The sequence below is a fragment of the Pygocentrus nattereri genome, chromosome 7 (genome assembly GCF_015220715.1).
Source record: "Pygocentrus nattereri isolate fPygNat1 chromosome 7, fPygNat1.pri, whole genome shotgun sequence".
Taxonomy (NCBI): Eukaryota; Metazoa; Chordata; class Actinopteri; order Characiformes; family Serrasalmidae; genus Pygocentrus; species Pygocentrus nattereri.
The window spans coordinates 39,702,706-39,722,357 of record NC_051217.1 but is presented as its reverse complement, the minus strand read 5'-3'; the positions used below and the strand labels follow the sequence as shown (position 1 = coordinate 39,722,357).

At 39.8% G+C, this 19,652-nt stretch overlaps 3 protein-coding genes across 3 annotated transcripts; all 3 read left to right on the top strand.

Moving 5' to 3' along the window:
• The first annotated feature begins 3,496 nt into the window (after positions 1-3,496).
• Positions 3,497-4,699, top strand: LOC119263684 (vomeronasal type-2 receptor 1-like). The gene is made up of 2 exons (XM_037539889.1): positions 3,497-3,796; positions 3,917-4,699. Exons 1-2 carry the CDS (start codon positions 3,497-3,499, stop codon positions 4,697-4,699), a joined length of 1,083 nt encoding a protein of 360 aa, XP_037395786.1.
• An 809-nt stretch (positions 4,700-5,508) lies between these two features.
• LOC119263683 (extracellular calcium-sensing receptor-like) lies at positions 5,509-7,344 on the top strand (the record flags this gene model as incomplete). Its single annotated transcript, XM_037539888.1, has 3 exons — positions 5,509-5,607; positions 6,424-6,547; positions 6,659-7,344. Coding segments are annotated over exons 1-3 (909 nt in total), but the record flags the coding sequence as incomplete, so codon positions are not given.
• Positions 7,345-11,034: 3,690 nt separating this feature from the next.
• LOC108434016 (extracellular calcium-sensing receptor-like) lies at positions 11,035-17,670 on the top strand. Its single transcript, XM_017708931.2, has 6 exons — positions 11,035-11,237; positions 11,401-11,701; positions 11,836-12,612; positions 14,123-14,347; positions 14,736-14,859; positions 14,971-17,670. The coding sequence occupies exons 1-6, from the start codon at positions 11,038-11,040 to the stop codon at positions 15,882-15,884; spliced, it is 2,541 nt and encodes an 846-aa protein (XP_017564420.2). The 5' UTR covers positions 11,035-11,037; the 3' UTR covers positions 15,885-17,670.
• The last annotated feature ends 1,982 nt before the right edge of the window (positions 17,671-19,652 follow it).

The window sequence follows — 19,652 nt, the reverse complement described above, 5'->3', positions numbered from 1 at the left end:
CTGTAACAAGGAGCAAGGGGGCGGACCCATATGCGGAGATAGGCGACTTTAATTAAGGGCAAATCCAGGATTGTGGTTAGAACGGTCCAGGTTCAAATAGCCAAGATGAAGAGATCGGGGAACAGACATAATGAGAAACACACCAAAAAATCCAACAGCACATATATCAAACAACATCCCAAACAAAGACCAGCGAAAATTAGGGGCAAACACAGGGCGTAAATAATCACAAAGATGATTAGGGACAGGTGGGAAACAGATGAAGCAAATCAGGGACTGACTGATAACCAGAACATACGCACATGGAAGTTCAAAAGTAAACGAAAGGCACATGGGGAGACTGTGAGGGGTCAATTGTGACAGCCTCCTCAGTGTCCTCACTCCTCACAGCCTCCCAAAGTTCATCATAGACCATTTCTCAATGATAATGATTGCTGTTTAACATCTGCAGCCATCACTGTATCTGGTCTTTTAATAGAGTTAAATTCCAACACATCAGTTAGCATGTTCAGAAAGCTGGATTTTTTGTAGAAGTGAAGCATGGATAATAAATCCACAATTTCTGGCTGTTAGATTGTACTGAGACAATTTGGCATCCCCTGCTCAGTAATTTCAGGTCTCTTTGGATTTCTTCTTGACCTCTTTCCAGCACAAGCACTGAAATCGCTTCTGCTAACAAAGTTCTGAAAGGCTCCTCAGAGGGATCAAGAGAATGTAACAGATATCTGTACTCTGCAGAACTCTTGTTTAGCAACCCTGTGCATCACTAACATGATGTACAAAGCTATACCATATACGTTGTGTAATTACACACAATGCAACAAGAGCACTAATTTTGCTCCATGGCAAATATAAACTGTTACTTTTAAAAACAGTCACTCGTGGAATAAGGTGGAATAAGAATAATTTTATATTTAAAACTGTATATATTATTACATTCAAGTCATGTAAGCGTAATGGGCCATTCTACCACTACAGTGGCAATAGAGGTGGGTTGTAATTTTGTTTCCACTTAATCACATTTTTTCATGATTTATACAAATATTTTGACACTTAAGTCTCAATGTTTTTGTTAAATATGTCAGAAACATAAACAATGTTAAACATAACATGTATACAAAAGACACTGAAAATCAAATATTGACATTGTGCCTTCTCTTAAACAGAGGCAATGTTTTTTTGGGCAGAACATAATCTGAATAATTATCATGAATTTAGCAGAAGAATAAAAATCAGACATTTTTTTTCTTTGGTGTATTACTATTTTGAGCTTCTTTTCATGATTTTGAAGTAGTGAGAAACCATATCCTTAACACTTCAGGGCAGTCATGGGCTGGAAGTTAGTGCCGCACAAGTACAACCCCAATTCCATTGAAGTTGGGACATTGTGTAAAACATAAATAAAACAGAATATGATGATTTGCAAATCTTTTTCAACCTATATTCAACTGAATACACTACAAAGACAAGATTTTTAATGTTCAAACAGATAAAATGTATTCTTTTTTTGCAAACATTCACTCATTTTGAATTTGATACCGCAGCGCCCGGTGAGCAGTTGGGGGTTAGGTGTCTTGCTCAAGGACACCTGACTCATGTGCTGTCAGCTCTGGGGATCGAACCGGCGAACTTCCAGTCACAAGACTGTTTCCCTAACTTCCAGAAAGAACATTACTGTAGTTAGCGCTGGGCCAAAAGACATATGCACGTGGCAACATGAACTCACGAATGAGCACAAGATGGTGTGTCATCACACACACACACACACACACACACACACACACACACACTAATAATAATAATAATAATAATAAAATGACCTGTCGTCGTGTGCTCACTTATTACAAACTACTACATTCAGAGACTGTAGAAAAGGCTGCACATACTCACACCTGTCCAGGTAGCTATCGCAACGGACACGCAGAGCCTACAGCAACTCTCCAGTGGTATGTGACCTGTTCCTCGGCCTTCTATTCGCTGGGGCTTTCATCCAGCCTCTCGCAGTACCACGTTCAGCTGCTTTCCTCTTTCATTACTGCTGCTGTCACCGCTGCTTTAGTCGAGGCTCTCGGGCGCCGTGTTCAACCACTTTCTCTCTCTCTCGCTGTAACCGGGCTTCTCTGTCTCTCAACGTCATTCACATGCTCTCCACGCCACAACTCTTGTCGCCGTGGTGCTCTATTTGACAATCGCTATCCCAACAACTGGTATTTCACATTCTCCCAGGTCCCCTTTACAAATAAAGGTCTCCACTTTCGTCGCATCTCTTTCTTTCCTCATTCGTCTGTCATTAATGCAAGGTCCGATTTGATTGGCTAAATATTTGGTTGGAAGTCACACAATACACCTAACACCAATCATGCTCAAATCACACAAAACACCCTGCACAGCAGCCCACCAGAAAAATGACAATACATTCAAATTCCAACAATAATCACTGCACCAAAAGACAAGAAAAAAAACCCAACCCAGTGTGCACTCCACAGAAACACTGATGGGCTGGTGGTGTGTTAGTGTGTGTTGCATTGTTACGAGTGGGAAACAATATTAACTACAATAATGTATACATGACTATGGGATATATAAAATAAATGACAAAGAAAACAATTGCCTAATAAATATTATAAGATATATAATGAAAGGTGTGGTCCCCGGAACCATGTAATTTGAGTTACCGCATAAGAAAAAAAAAAAAACTTATTTTGAAATGAAAATCACACTGATGACATTATTTCACTTCCTTTTACCTATTTTCTGAAGATGTATGAAGAAAAGTACATGGTAAGTCCACTGTGTCATTTCAGTTATCAGACATTTTCTCATTTAGCTCATGATTTCCTTGTTACCTTTCTTAACACCAATGACACCAGTGACACCTAGGGATAGATAGAAAAGTGGACTTTTCTGTAGAATGAACCAGCTCCACAGTTCCTTACAACAGTGACACGCGAGTACAACAGGGATGTCAGTCATTGCAATTACTATTCAAGTCATAACCACGCCCATGAGACTGTACTCACACCCAAAGGGCATCATATAAAGGTGGCTATGTAAGCCAACTTGGCATTCAGAGAACTAAGAGCTACAGAGCATGCCATGAAGCTCAGTTCAATTTTAATGATAGGTATGTCATTTCTGTGGATAAGTGGGCTCAGCCCACCAGTGTGTATAGCTGACGTGGTCAACTGCAGACAGTGGGCTGAGGCTCAGATGCCTAGTCTTCATATGAACGGAGATTTTATTATAGGAGGGATTTTTTCTATACATTTCTACGCGAGTTCAGAGCAGAACACCTACAAGAAACAGCCGCTGCATCCACAGTGCTCTGGGAGGTCTGTCTGTGAGTGTGAACAGATGAAATGAGCTGCAGGAGAGAGAAATTTTAACGACAAAATTTCCATTACTTTGCAATCGTGTGTTGCTAGTTGAGTTTATATGTAAAAATATATGACAATACAAAAAGGTCAGATTTTATGTGTGTTTCATTTTTAACAGTATGAGTTTCAGGGATCTGAGTATCGCCCGAGCCATGGAGTTCGCCGTCCACGAGATCAACAACAGAACAGATCTATTGCCGGGAATCACGTTAGGATACCAGATACACGATTCCTGCGGTGCAGTGTCGATGGCTGTTAAAGTTGCATTTCAGTTTGCAAACGGCATGGAACCATTTTACAATGATACTGATTCCTGTTCAAAATCTGCAGCTGCAGCTGTTCCTGCTCTCGTGGGAGAGTCTACTTCCACCCCCTCTATCAGTATGGCCAGAATACTGGGTCTTTTTGGAATTCCACAGGTGATTGTGAGCTGCAAAATGTTCAAATGTTGTAAATAATGAAGAAACATATAATGTCCCCTGAATTACTATTGAATTCGGTCAGGGTTCTCAAGTCATCTTTTCTATATTGAATAACAGGTGAGTCATTTCGCAAGCTGCGCATGTCTGAGTGATAAGCGTCAGTATCCTGCCTTCCTCAGGACCGTGCCTAGTGACCACCACCAAGCGGCCGCACTAGCAAAAATAGTCAAGCATTTTGGCTGGACATGGATTGGGGCAGTGCGCAGCGACTCAGACTATGGCAATTATGGAATGGCGTCGTTTCTAAAGGCTGCGCAGGAGGAGGGAATCTGTGTGGAGTACTCCGAGTCCTACTACAGAACACAACCGCGCAGTAAACTGGAGAGAGTAGCGAACGTCATCCGGAGATCAACAGCCAGGGTAATAGTAGCGTTTGTTCAATCAGGCGACATGAGGTTATTGTTGCAAGAACTGGCTAAACAGCCGCCGCCTCCCCTTCAGTGGATCGGCAGCGAAGCGTGGATCATACAATCAGAATTTCTGACCTATAACATGTGCGCTGGGGCGATAGGATTTAGTGTCGCCAACTCGGTGATTCCAGGTTTCCGTGAGTTTCTTCTGGATCTCTCTCCAGCACAAGCACTGAAATCTCCTCTGCTAACGGAGTTTTGGGAGAGCTCGTTCAGCTGTAGTCTAATAGGCTCCTCAGGGGGCGCGCGGAAATGTGACGGCAGCGAGGATATCCGCGCGCTCCAGAACCCGTATACAGACACGTCGCAGCTTGGCGAGTCTAACCTGGTGTATAAAGCTACGTATGCCATAGCGCATGCCATCCACGGTGTTATCTGTAATGACACGCAGTGCGACAAGAGCGCTAAATTCACACCATGGCAGGTATGAAACCTGAACACTGACAAACGTATTGATTCATAAATGTTAAGTAGGCTGCTGTTTGGGTCATTCTACTATTTTGATTCCAACAAATTAGAAATGTGAAAACAGTTTTCAGTATCAGAATTTGTCTTTCTTCGTTCGATATATTTCTACACGAAATTAGTTAAAAAGACACTTTTCTTTCCCTTCATGATATTTTATATTTCTGTTCGACCGCTGACAAAATTTTAGGGCAGGATTTATTTTAAGATAGGCTATGATTGTCGTCGGATAGATTAGAATCTAATTTCCACATTTCTCAAGTAAAATTGAAAAACATAATAATACAATAAAAATATTTCAGCATCTCTTAAGTTACTTAATTGTCATACACAACAGGAGAAAATTCAAGAAAGTTAATAATTTACAAAAAAATGAATTCCCATATTTTTTTACTGTTCAATTTTGAGCAAAAACAAATGATACACATACACCACTTTTCTGTGCGTAACTGCCAATTCATGTTCATTTTTATGTTCATAGACAATTTACCTCCACAACTGTAGAATTTCCCAAATAATAATTCACTGTGAATCACAATATTAATTTTCATCAATAAAATGTTTTATGTTTATTAATGCATTGAAAGAATTCATCAGATTTATTTGGTTGTGGTCAACGTATTTTAAAAATAATTTGTTACACTGCAGATACTGGAAAAGCTGAAGAGAGTGAACTTCACTACAAAGAATGGTTTTCAGGTGTCGTTTGACTCCAGTGGAGATCCTGTGGCCGTCTACGATTTTATAAACTGGCAGGTTAATGAAAATGGCGCAATGGATTTCGTCACAGTGGGCCACTATGACTCATCCAGACCAAGCGGTCAGGAGTTCAGTTTGAGCAGAGCTATCAGCTGGATGGGGGGATGGACTGAGGTACTTCTGTTACTCTCTGACCATACATTGTAAACCCAAACCCAAAGAAGAAGTCGGTGACATTAAGTGTTGCCCAAACTAGATAGAAAACATCAAGCAAAAATTAAAAGTGTGTAAAGAAATGTTTTGGGTTTTGAGACACACACACACACACACACACACACACACACACACACACACACACACACACACAGTGTTTATTTGCATTAAACAGTTATCTAATGACTACTAAGTTGACATCAGACATAAAAAATCATTGAAATGTCATTTAAGCATCAATAACTTCAACTGTTTACTTGGCTGGGCGACCAGGGTCCTCTCTGTGTGGAGTTTGCGTGTTCTCCCCGTGTCTGCGTCGGTTTCCTCCCACATTCCAAAGACATGCAGTCAGGCCAATTGGACATACTACATCGCCCCTAGGTGTGAGTGACTGTCTGTGTCTGTCTGCCCTGCGATGGACTGGCGACCTGTCCAGGGTGTATCCTGCCTTCCGCCCGGAGACTGCTGGGATAGGCTCCAGCACCCATCTGCCACATGGATGGATGGATGGATGGATGGATGGATGGATGGATGGATGGATAAAAAGTTAGAAATTTTGCATAACAAAAAAAACATTAATAAACATATTCTAAAGAATTACTTTGGCCTATTTTGTTGAATATATTTTATTTTTTTGTCTCTGAATTCAATAAATAATAAAAACAATTTAACATTTGCTTGAAAGTAGTAACCAAAAAAACATTTGCAAACCATTGGTAGTATCATACATTGTTTTGACAAACTTTGAATGATTTGCATTTGTCTAATGTCTTTCAGATGCCAAGATCTGTGTGCAGTGAGAGCTGTCCTCCAGGAACCAGGAAGGCTGTGCAGAAAGGAAAGCCAGTCTGCTGCTATGACTGTATACCATGTCCAGAAGGAGAAATCAGTAACAAGACAGGTTGGGTATCACACACGGTGCTGGGGACAGCCCTAGTTTATTATTATTTTTTTCAATCCCTTATAGTTCTTTCTAAAATACGGGTCAAAATATGTTTTTCTAATCTCTCAGACTCTTTGAATTGCATTCGCTGCCCTTCTGAATTCTGGCCCAACACCCAGCGAAACAGCTGCCTCCTCAAGCCTGTGGAGTTCCTGTCCTGGGATGACACTCTGAGCATCATTCTGACAGTGCTTTCCGTGACTGGGGCCTTCATAGCTGTATGTGTGGCTGCTTTTTTCTACAAACACAGAACTTCTCCCATCGTCCGAGCCAACAACTCAGAGCTGAGCTTCCTGCTGCTCTTCTCACTGACTCTTTGTTTCCTCTGTTCACTTACTTTCATTGGTCGGCCCTCTGAGTGGTCCTGCATGCTGCGGCACACAACGTTTGGAATTGCATTCGTCCTCTGCATCTCCTGTGTTCTTGGGAAAACTATAGTGGTGTTAATGGCCTTCAGAGCTACACTTCCAGGCAGTAATATCATGAAATGGTTTGGGCCTCCACAGCAGAGACTCAGTGTTCTCACCTTCACTCTAATACAGGTCCTTATCTGTGTTCTTTGGTTGACAATATCTCCTCCTCTCCCCTTCAAAAATCTGAAACAATACAAGGAAAGGATTATTTTAGAATGTGAATTAGGTTCAGCTATAGGTTTCTGGGCTGTGCTGGGTTATATAGGATTTCTGGCTCTTTTGTGTTTTATTTTGGCTTTTCTAGCACGGAAGCTGCCTGATAACTTTAATGAAGCCAAGTTCATCACATTCAGCATGCTCATATTCTGTGCAGTTTGGGTTACCTTTATCCCAGCTTATGTCAGCTCTCCTGGAAAGTTCACTGTAGCTGTAGAGATATTTGCTATTCTGGCCTCAAGCTTTAGTTTGTTTTTTTGCATTTTTGCTCCCAAATGTTTCATAATCATGTTTAGGCCAGAGCAGAATACCAAGAAACATCTTTTGAGTAAAATTCCCTCCAAGTCTCTTTGATGCACTTCTACAAAATTTAATTGTCATGCTTTAATACAAAATCTTATATATAATCTTTGTATTTATACTTTAATATATGTGTACATATGTCTGCAGCTTTTCCTCATAAACCTTTTTAGTAAAACAGTATTTGATGTAATGTATAAATATGTATTTTATTTTCAAATGCACCAATTAAATGATAATAGATGATATTGTATAATGCTAAATTTTACTGAATAGTCTTGCCTTTCAGCAGTTTCAAATAATACTTCCATATCATAACGGATTTTTTAGTATCATTTGTTTAAGTTAGTAATTCTATCCTTCTATTTAATTGAGATTTGATGTGCAGGATGGCCCTCTCTCTCTGCCCATCACTCAGCATTATGCTATTCTATTCTATTCTGGCCTAAAAGGAACAAAATTATGGTTTTTGAGTGGCCCAGTCAATTCCTGACTTGAATCCCATGGAGATGCTGTGAGACATGATATTAAATGGGCAGTTCATGCTTGTAAACTTTCCAGTAAGTAAGTAAGTACATTTTATTTATATAGCACATTTAAAACCAGAGTTCTTTACAATAAAACAATATGAATTATTACCTTCTGAACATCACTACCATACATTCACACAACAGTGTATAGATCTCAGTTCACAGTTCAACGATTTCTGAATACTAATAGTTGAAATTATGTTTTAAGCTCTGTTTTAAAAGCAATCAAAAATGAAGCATGCCTGATGTGACTTGGAAGACCATTCCAAAGTCTTGGTGCAGCAACAGCAAAAACACAATCCCCTTTTTCTTTAAGATGAGACAGAGGAACAGTTAAAATTGATTGAGACACTAACCTTAAAGATCTTGAGGGCACGCATATACAAAGCATATCCTCAACATATGCAGGTGCCTGACCATTCAAAGCTTTAAAAACCATCAATGCCATTTTATATTGGACTCCACTGTGGTTAATTTTATATTAGATTCGGTTGTAGCTGAGCAGACTACTGGACTGAAACAACTCAATGGACTCTGTAGGTAAAGATTTATCCAAAAAAAACAAAAAAAAAACAAAGGGTTTTACTTATGATGGTCTCAATCTATCAGATGTTACAACCTTCGCATTTGTAACTGTAACAGAAACTGTGATACCCCAAAACTAATCTCATCTGCTCTACATTTGAAAAAAAAAACAAAAAAAAACAAAACAAAAAAACACATACATTGAGGTTCGAATGATGTCTGTAAATTTTGTAAATGAGATTGACCTTTAGGGGGCAAAATGTGTCACAATCTTATTAGCATTACATTATGGAGTCTACAGGTGAATGGTCAGTCTCATGTCATTCAGTTTTCTTTCAAATAATACTGAATTCAGGTGTTATGACAAAAATTGGACCAGGTGTCTGATATTTTGACTTATTTATTCAAAGACTACAGCTTATTATGTCTCTCTCAAAAGGTCTGAGCAAAACTCAAGAAAACTATATGTTAAAGGCCTCTGATGGAAAAAAAAAATCACAACTAAGGGAGACCCTCCATCAATTTCAGACTGCCTTTCACTTAACGCCTTTCTGCCAGAAAGGCCCCTCATGGATGGTATACACATCAAATGGTTAGTTTATGAAAAGTAAAGAGGTTTGCAAACGCTAAAGTCAGAAATTGCCCTGTTCGTCATATGTTTTGACGTTCTTTTTAAAAATCTTTAGGAAGGTTTGCCAAGCTTAAAGAACCAGTATATATGATTTTTGCCTATGTATTGTTTAAAGACTTCTGTTCAAAATTTGTGCCAGAAAATTACCCTGATACCCCCTTACTCACATTTTTTTTTTAAATCACACCCTGCAATAAGCCTCTCTGGCCAAAGCTGGATAATGCGTCCTTGAGCTGTTAGTGCTTGGACCCACCTATTGCCGCTTATAATCATTTATTAAATTTACCAACATTGACCTATCCTTAACCCTAACCTCGACCGACAACTGAATCTTTGCTCAGGTCTGAAATATAAACATGGTAATAAAACTAAAATTCACTGTTGTGAGACAAATGACTTCCACAAGGTAGTTTATTCATTAATTAAGCATCTGTAGATCGTCTAATGAGTGCTTTCCAAAAAAGTGAGCCCGCAGAAATTGGACTGGAGTAGGCCTCGAATAATAAGGCCGGGGGTACACCCGACCATCACATGCACAGATGCAGCTCCTTCAAGACAGTGGGAAAATTGTTCCCATCTTCAGCACCACGGAGAGCAAATGACATAACAGAATTGGCAGTTAGTGTTTTCCTCCAAGCACGCTGAAATGTCCAATGAGCAGAACAGACGTGGTTTCAGGAAAATGTGTGAAAATGGCAATGATTAGCCCTCCTATCATCCTCAAATATAATAACAAATTTGGTCCTTGGGGTCAATCTGACCCCAGGGATATTTACCCCCAGAAAATGATTTACAGAAAATTGTTGACCACGTTTGTGTGACAGGCACTTTGTTTATTTGTTAAACACATAAATAACCCCTTGAAAATCAGTGAGTTGAACTGACCTCTAGCGCCACCATCAGGCCAAACCTTTAAATTAGAATGAATTTATCTTGAATTTTTCATACAAATCTTCTCAAATTTAGTTCTTAACATTAATGAAAGTCTTCTTTTGGTGATGATGGATAGGACCTTTACTGTAGCACCACCATCAGAAAAACTTTCAGGTTGAGAGCACATTCATGACTCTCACAGAATGACCATGTTGATTAATGTTGGTGACTCCCCCCTTCCTCTCATAAACATATGTATTTACTTATTTTTTATTCACATTTTTTTATTTACTATTTTTTGTAATATATTTGTGTTTAGTTACTGTAAGATCTCGCTCACCGCTCCTCTTTTGGTATCCGGGCTTGGGACCGGCAGTGGCAGAGTTATAGAGTTTGGGCATTTGTGAGACAGAAAATGGATAATGAGAACATGTCAGATACTAGTGAAAACATGGAATAGGTTTTTATGCCCACAGTAAACTTTTAGTCTTTAGAGACAAACAACATGAAAACAACATGAAAATCCAACCATTCGCGAAACATTGTGAACATGATAGTAGTCAAAACATGAAACAGTTCTTTATGCCCACAGTAAAGCTGTTAGTCTGCACTACTGTACACAGTATGTACAGAGTGTATGTGCATGCTCCTTGCAGACATCTTAAATCTATTGTTTTAATCGTGAACAAATGAAATACATTAAGTATCATCTTCTCACTGTGCATGTTCCATTATGAAGATGGCACATGTTTACTTATTTCAGGGCTCCACAGTTCAATACAGTGATGTCAGTCATTGCAATTACTATTCAAGACATATCCACGCCCCCTGAGTCTGAGCTCCCACCCACAGGGCACCATTAAAAAGTGTCTGTGTAAGGCAGTCACCATGGCCTTCGGAGAACTGCGAGCTACAGAGCATGCCATGCAGCGCATTTCAACTTTAACGATATGTATGCCAATGCTGTGGATAACTGGGCTAAGTCCAGCAGCGTGTATAGCTGACCCCGTCAGCTGCAGGCTGTGGGCTAGTCCTGTAATGCCTTGCCTTTCTATGAATGGAGATTTCATAATTGGAGGGATCTTTTCTTTTCATTACTACATGATATCAGAGCAGAACACCTACGACAAACAACCAAGTCTGCCGCAATGCTCTGGGAGGTCTGTCTGTGAGTGTGAAAAGCTGAAATGAGCTGAACAAGACAGAAAATATAAATGATCAAATTTATATTCCTTTACAATGATATGTTCCTAATACAGTTTGTGTCTGAAATAATGCGGGAAAAAATCTAATTTTAAGTGTTTCATGTCTCATTTTTAACAGTATGAGTTTCCGGGAGCTGCGCATCGCCCGTGCCATGGAGTTCGCCATCCACGAGATCAACAACAGAACAGATCTCCTGCCGGGAATCACGTTAGGATACCAGATACACGACTCGTGCGGTGCAGTGTCGATGGCAGTGAAAGTTGCATTTCAGTTTGCAAACGGCATGGAACCATTTTTCAGTGATACTGATTCCTGTTCAAAATCTGCAGCTGCTGCTGTTCCTGCTCTCGTGGGAGAGTCTACTTCCACTCTTTCTATCAGCATGACTAGGATCCTGGGTCTCTTTGGAATTCCACAGGTGATTTAAGCTGCACCAAATGGTACAAAATGTTTAAATGCTGTAAATAACGCAGAAACACACTGTCTTATAAATGACTCTTGAATTCATCCCAGTTTCTTTTAATAAGTATTATTTTCTGCACTGAATAACAGGTGAGTCATTTTGCAACCTGCGCATGTCTGAGCGATAAGCGTCAGTATCCTGCCTTCCTCAGGACCGTGCCTAGTGACCATTACCAAGCGGCCGCACTAGCAAAAATCGTCAAGCACTTTGGCTGGACATGGATTGGGGCAGTGCGCAGCGACTCAGACTATGGAAATTATGGAATGGCGTCGTTTCTAAAGGCTGCGCAGGAGGAGGGAATCTGTGTGGAGTACTCCGAGTCCTACTACAGAACACAACCGCTCAGTAAACTGGAGAGAGTGGCGAACGTCATCCGGAGATCAACAGCCCGGGTAATAGTAGCGTTTGTTCAATCAGGAGATATGAGGTTATTGTTGCAAGAACTGGCTAAACAGCCGCCGCCTCCACTTCAGTGGATCGGCAGCGAGGCGTGGATTATACAATCAGAGTTTCTGACCTATAACATGTGCGCTGGGGCGATAGGATTTGGGATCCCCCGCTCGGTGATTCCAGGTTTTCGTGAGTTTCTTCTGGATCTCTCTCCAGCACAAGCATTGACATCTCCTCTGCTAACGGAGTTTTGGGAGAGTTCGTTCAGCTGTAGCCTAAAAAGCTCATCAGAGGGCGCCCGGGAATGTGATGGCAGTGAGGATATCCACGCGCTGCAGAACCCGTATACAGACACGTCGCAGTTGCGCGAGTCTAACCTGGTGTATAAAGCTACGTATGCCATAGCGCATGCCATCCACGGTGTTATCTGTAATGACACGCAGTGCGACAAGAGCGCTAAATTCACACCATGGCAGGTAAAAAACATATTGCGTTTAAAGCATTTCTCTAGCTTGCCCTGAAATTTAAATAAGCATGAATAGATTGTAAAAGTACATATTGATCCATGTGTAATAAATAGGCTGTTTGTGTCATGCTGCTGTTTTGATTTCACTGTTTTAGCAAAATTAGAAACATGAAAACAGATTTCAGTATCCACAGATTTCTCAGATTTAGCCTTTCTTTTTCGACATATTCCTACAAGTCATATAAAAAAGATTATTTTTCTTCCTTAATGACATTTCCTATTTCTGTTCCACCACTAGCAGAAATACTACAGTTTGTTGTAAGGAGTCATTTTAGATATTTAGGCACATTTAAGAATTATATATATATATATATATATATATATATATATATATATATATATATATATATATATATATATATATATATATATATATTAGAATCCAATTCATTCTTGCATTTCAAGATGTACAACAGAACAAAAAACATGCATCGAAATGCTGTCTTCTCCTAAAAAAATGTATTTCAGTGTCTGTGCAGTTACTGCTGTGACATGAAAACTTTCCATTTAATCTATACCAATCAAGCATAACATTATAACCACCTCCTTGTTTCTATGCTCAATATCCATTTGATCAGTTCCACTTACTATATAGGTGCACTTTGTAGTTCTATATTTACAGATTGTAGTCCATCTGTTTCTCTGATACTTTGTTAGTCCCCTTTTAGCCTGTTCTTCAGTGATCAGGACCCCCATGGACCTTCACAGAACACATATTATTTGGGTGCTGGATCACTCTCAGCACTGCAGTAACACTGACATGGTGGTGATGTGTTAGTGTGTGTTGTGCTGGTATGAGTGGATCAGACACAGACTGTTGGAGTTTTAAAACACTGTGTCCACTCACTGTCCACTCTATTAGACACTCCTACCTTGTTAGTCCACCTCATAGATGTAAAGTCAGAGATGATTGCTCATCTGCTGCTGCACAGTTTGCCTTGGTCATGCTCTAGTCCTTCATCAATGGTCAAAGGACGCTGCCCACAGGACGCTGTTGGCTGGATATTTTTGGTTGGTGTACTATTCTCAGCCCAGCAAAGGTGTTTAAAAACTCCAGCAGCACTGCTGTGACTGATCCATTCAGACCAATGCAGCTCACACTAACACACCACCACCACATCAGTGTTACTGCAGTGCTGAGAATGATCCACCACCCAAATAGTGCCTGCTCTAAGAGGGTCCTGACCACTGAAGAACAGGGTAAAAGGGGGCTAGCAAAGTTTGCAGAGAAACAGATGGACTACTGTCTGTAACTGTAGAACTACAAAGTTCACCTATATAGTAATTGGAGCTGACAAAATGGACAATGAGTGTGGAAACAGGGAGGTGGTCATAATGTTATGCCTGATCGGTGTATATTCACCAATAAAAAAATATTGTAGATTTATTAATACATTGAAAAATTGATTGGATTCCCGTTCTGTTGAAAATGATTTTTTAAATTATTTGTTCCACTGCAGATACTCTTCCAGCTGAAGAGAGTGAACTTCACTACAAAGAATGGTTTTCAGGTCTCGTTTGATTCTAATGGTGATCCTGTGGCTGTCTACGAGCTCATAAACTGGCAGATTAATAAGGACGGCAATATGGGTTTTGTCACGGTGGGCCACTATGACTCATCCAGACCAAGAGGCCAGGAGTTCAGTATGAGCAGAGCTATTAGCTGGGTGGGAGGACAGACCGAGGTACTTCCAGTACTCTCTGACCACACACCTAGAGCACTTAAACACACTAGAACTTAAACTAATTAAGGCAATCAATGACAGATATTGTTCCAGCTAAAAATATTAGTGACAATAAATGTAAAATGCATTCAAATCTCACTCTATTAAAACAAGTTATTGTGAATTTAAAAGAATCCAGATTCACTCTATAATAAAATATAATAAAAGTTAACAGTTTCTCATAACAAATAAATGCATTGATAAACACATTCAATATGTTCACTTTTGTGTAATGGTTGGATATATTTTCATTTCTGTCACTCAAACAAATGAAAGAATCTTAACATTACGGTAGGCATCAGACATTTATTTCAAAAATATGAATGATTTTCATTTGTCTGTCTTTCAGGTGCCAAGATCTGTGTGCAGTGAGAGCTGTCCTCCAGGGACCAGGAAGGCTGTACAAAAAGGAAAGCCAGTCTGCTGCTATGATTGTATACCATGTGCAGAAGGAGAGATCAGTAATAAGACAGGTTGTGTATTATGCACAGTGCTGGGAACAGCCCTAATTTACTTTTATTTTTTTCAATCCCTTACAGTTCTTTCTAAAATACGGGTCAAAATATGTTTTTCTAATCTCTCAGACTCTTTGAACTGTGTGCGCTGCCCTTCTGAGTTCTGGCCCAACACCCAGCGAGACAGCTGCCTCCCCAAGCCTGTGGAGTTCCTGTCCTGGGACGACACTCTGAGCATCATCTTGACAGTGTTCTCCATCGTTGGGGCCACCGTGGCTGCATTTGTAGCTGCTGTCTTTTACAAACACAGAACCTCTCCAATAGTTCGAGCCAACAACTCAGAGCTGAGCTTCCTGCTGCTCTTCTCACTGACTCTGTGTTTCCTCTGCTCACTTACTTTCATTGGCCAGCCCTCTGAGTGGTCCTGTATGCTGCGTCACACAACGTTTGGGATCACCTTCGTCCTCTGCATCTCCTGTGTTCTGGGGAAAACAATAGTGGTGTTAATGGCCTTCAGAGCTACACTTCCAGGAAGTAATGCCATGAAATGGTTTGGGCCTCCACAGCAGAGACTCAGTGTTCTCACCTTCACTCTCATACAGGTCCTAATTTGTGTTCTTTGGTTGACAATATCTCCTCCTCTCCCCTTCAAAAATCTAAATCAATATAAAGAAAGGATAATCCTGGAATGTGGATTAGGTTCAGTTATAGGATTCTGGGCTGTGCTGGGTTATATAGGTTTTCTGGCTCTTTTGTGTTTTATTTTGGCTTTTCTGGCTCGGAAGCTGCCTGATAACTTTAATGAAGCCAAGTTCATCACATTCAGCATGCTCATATTCTGTGCAGTGTGGGTTACTTTTATCCCAGCTTATGTCAGCTCTCCTGGAAAGTTCACTGTAGCTGTAGAAATATTTGCTATTCTGGCCTCAAGCTTTGGCTTGATTATTTGCATTTTTGCTCCCAAGTGTTTCATAATCATGTTTAGGCCAGAACAGAATACCAAGAAACACCTTATGGGTAAAGTGCCCTCCAAGGCACTTTGAGGCTCTTGCTCATATTTAACATGTCTATGATGTGACCTCTTTCTTATTATGTCTTGATTTATGTTTGCTCATACATCTTTTTAGTAGAACTGTATTTTATGTTGTAATGTATAAATATGTAGATGTAAGATATTCACACGCTCCACAATAATGATAATAATGACGTATAATGTCCAATCAAATGGAATTTTCCTGCCTTTCAGCAGTTTTAGACAAAACTTTTATATGAATATGGAATATGTATGTTTTTTTTTTCCATATGGAATTCTAAACAGTAATTGAATGCTTCTATCTAAGTAAGGCTTGGTGTGTGGGATGCCCCCCTGTCTCTCCCCATCACTCAGCGTTAAGCTATTCTATTCAGTCTACTCAATCTACTCAATGATGTTGTGTCATTAGCTGTTAAAAAACATGCAGCTTTAAAGGTCTCAGATAATGGGAAAAAATAGGTAGACCAGTTTTGTGCTTTTTAAACATCTTATTCTAATACTTTACTTCTTATTATGGAATTGAACATTTTTCCTCCACCCATTTAGAATGACCAGGATAAGGATATAGAAGTCTCCTGGAGGATGTGATTTCAAACTGTGTAATGTAACTTTACTAGCAGTTTGTGCTCTCTTCTGATTGTGTTGAATTGTACAAGAACAATGTGTTAAAAGCAGTTAGAAAAGTCTTAACTTCTTGTGTGAGTGTTAAAGCATGTTTAAATGCTTAAATTCAGATAACACCTATTTTGACCCCTCTTATGAAATGCAGTTTAGGAAACTGTAATGTTGCACAAGCACAAGGAGAAGCTTGCAGATCTTAAAAACAAAAGTCTGTTTAATGAGAGATTTCTCAGATAGAAAGACAGTCTCCAAAATCAGAATCCAAATACCAGGCAAGAATCAAAAACCAGAGAAGATCCAAAAAACAGGCATTGGTTCAAAACACAAGTTGAGACAATTAGAAGAATAACTCAGTAGTCCAGTGAAGGGAAGTACCTTGCAATGAAAAGCCCAAACCAACAACTATTTAAGCTCTGAGACCAAACAGGCACAGGTGAATCGCATTAGAATTCAGGGGGCAGAGAATGAAGCCGATGTGTGTGATTGGAGGAGAAGGTGACATCATTGGGATTGGGCTCATGGGAAATGGAGTCCTGGAGCATGCTAGGCAAGGAAGGAGAACCCGGAAGCTGACAGTACCCCGCCCCCCAGAGAGTCCGAGACAGCTTGGGCACGAGAACTGCCACGATGACCACCCCCCCCGAACGGGAACCCCAGCAGGGGAAAACCACCCGAGCTGCCGCGACTCTGGACAGATCCACTGGAACGCCTGCTACCTAGGGAATCACCAGGAGGCCAGGATTTGGGACAGCCTCGCCAGCGACCATGGGGGTCTTGACCACTGAAGAATAGGGTAAAAGGGGACTAACAAATGCAGAGTCTGTAATTGTACAACTACAAAGTACAGCTATACAGTAAGTGGAGCTGATAAAATGGACAATGAGAGTAGAAACTGTTAGGTGCTCATAATGCTATGTCTGACTGGCGTATGAACAGACATAACATTCAAGGTCTTTATTAAACTTCAGCAAAACTTTAGCCTCAAAATCCTCATCATTGACTCTGTTTGAAGTGAGAATCAGGCCTGAATAATCTCTCCATGGCTGCAGAGCTCCTATATGGCTCCACAGCAGAATCAAATATAATAACAAATTTGGTCCTTGGGGTCAATCTGACCCCAGGGATATTTACCTCCAGAAAATGATTTACAGAATATTGTTGACCACGTTTGTGTGACCGGCACTTTGATTATTTGTTGAATACATAAATAAACCCATGAAAATCAGTAAGTTGACCTGTCCTCTAGCGCCACCATCAGGCCAAACCTTTAAATTAGAATGAATTTATCTTGAATTTTTCATACAAATCTTCTCAAATTTACTTCTCAACATTAATGACCACAAGTCTTGTTTTGATGATGATGGATAGGACCTTAGGCGCCACCATTAGAAAAACTTTCAGGTTGAGAGCACATTCATGACTCTCACAGAACGACCATGTTGATTAATGTTGGTGACTCCCCCTTTCCTCTCATAAACATATTTATTTACTTATTTTTTTGTATTTACATATTTTTATTTACTATTTTTTTGTAATATATTTGTGTCTAGTTACTTTAAGATCTCGCTCACCGCTCCTCTTTTGTTACCTGGGCTTGGGACCGGCAGTGGCAGAGTTATAGTTTTTTTTGTTTGTTTGTTTGTTTTTTTTGTTTTGTTGTTTTTTTTTTGTATGTGGGGGGTGGGGGAGGGGGCATTTGTGAGACAGAAAATGGATAATGAGAAAATGTCAGATACTAGTGAAAACATGGAATAGGTTTTTATGCTTTTATGCCCACAGTAACCTTTTAGTCTTTAGAGACAAACAACAAGAAAACAACATGAAAATCCACCCATTTGCGAAACATTGTGAACATGATAGTAGTCAAAACACGAAACAGTTCTTTTTGCCCACAGTAAAGCTGTTAGTCTGCACTACTGTACACAGAACATGAAGCAAAAGAAAAAAAGCTAACTACTATTTTTTGAATGATAAACATTGAATGGGGCCAAATTGACCCCAAGGACGATAGGAGGGTTAAATAACATAATAATCCCCATTTGCTGTAAAATCGTGATAATACAGTTCCAACACAGTTTTCACAGTAAATGATCATAAACAGTGGAGTTAACTGCTAATTCACCAACCGTTGACGCTGAAACCGCACAAACTGCTGGACAAAGAGAAAGAAAATGAACATCGATAATTTGGAGATGAATGGATGTATTTACATATATAAACCACTCTGGCTAGCTGAAACCTTTAATCTGCAGCACCTCGCAAAACAAAAGTCACCTTCTCTTTCTCCTGCTATTTAAAGTGGAACGTGACAATTCGAACGAGAAGCTGGGGGATGAGAAGCGACTTCAACCTCATAAAAAGTGAAATATTGAGAGACATTTTGCAAGAAAGTCACAGAAAAGTTTCCTGAGAAGCAAGGAAAGCAACTACAGCTGAGCTGAAGTTTAACGCAGAGCAAAGTCTGGCTTTGCGTTTATATTTTCAGCCTGTATCACAACATCAGCACATACTGAGACATACTTACAGTCAAGATGATAAAATGGACATAAAATATTTTGGCTCCCAAGATGGTTTATTTTTTGTTGAAAGGACAAAACGGCTCTTCTTAACATTTTGGTTGCGACCCCTGAATTAAACCTATAGTAAGTGGTGATCAGCGCGTGAGGACAGGATTGCACAGTCGCCACGACCACCTGTAGTAAAATTGAAGTGAAAATTTTTGCTATAGCTACACAGAAATGTGTAGCAGCTACAGCTACTATCTACTGACATTTGTAGCTAACTACAAAAAAGTAGCGTGCTAATTAGCTACTCCCCCAACCCCGGTTGTGAAGTATTGGTTTATTTGTTCACCTCTCTTATTAACTATTTAATTACAATTTAATTACCTTCACAAAATGTTTACAGTTAAATAAAAGCAATATTGGATGAGACTCAATTTGTAATAAAAATTTAAAAAATCAAAAGTTACTTGCTGTGGATCAGAGTTTTAGCACTCAGCATGAATCCCAAATGACAGAAAATTAGTGAAAAACATGGGTCTGTTATAGTAATAGTTTATCTTTACTCAGTATTGACCAATAGGATGAATCACCAAAATTCTCGAAGTTTCAGATAACAGACACTCCAGACTAACTATTTCTGAAACCGTATCAAG

Coding starts and splice junctions, on each gene's coding strand:
- LOC108434016 (XM_017708931.2), top strand. CDS start 11,038: ATGCTGTGGATAACTGGGCTAAGTCCAGCAGCGTGTATAGCTGACCCC. Junction 11,702..11,835: donor GTCTCTTTGGAATTCCACAG/GTGATTTAAGCT, acceptor ACTGAATAACAG/GTGAGTCATTTTGCAACCTG. Junction 14,860..14,970: donor AGAGATCAGTAATAAGACAG/GTTGTGTATTAT, acceptor CTAATCTCTCAG/ACTCTTTGAACTGTGTGCGC.
- LOC119263684 (XM_037539889.1), top strand. CDS start 3,497: ATGAGTTTCAGGGATCTGAGTATCGCCCGAGCCATGGAGTTCGCCGTC. Junction 3,797..3,916: donor GTCTTTTTGGAATTCCACAG/GTGATTGTGAGC, acceptor ATTGAATAACAG/GTGAGTCATTTCGCAAGCTG.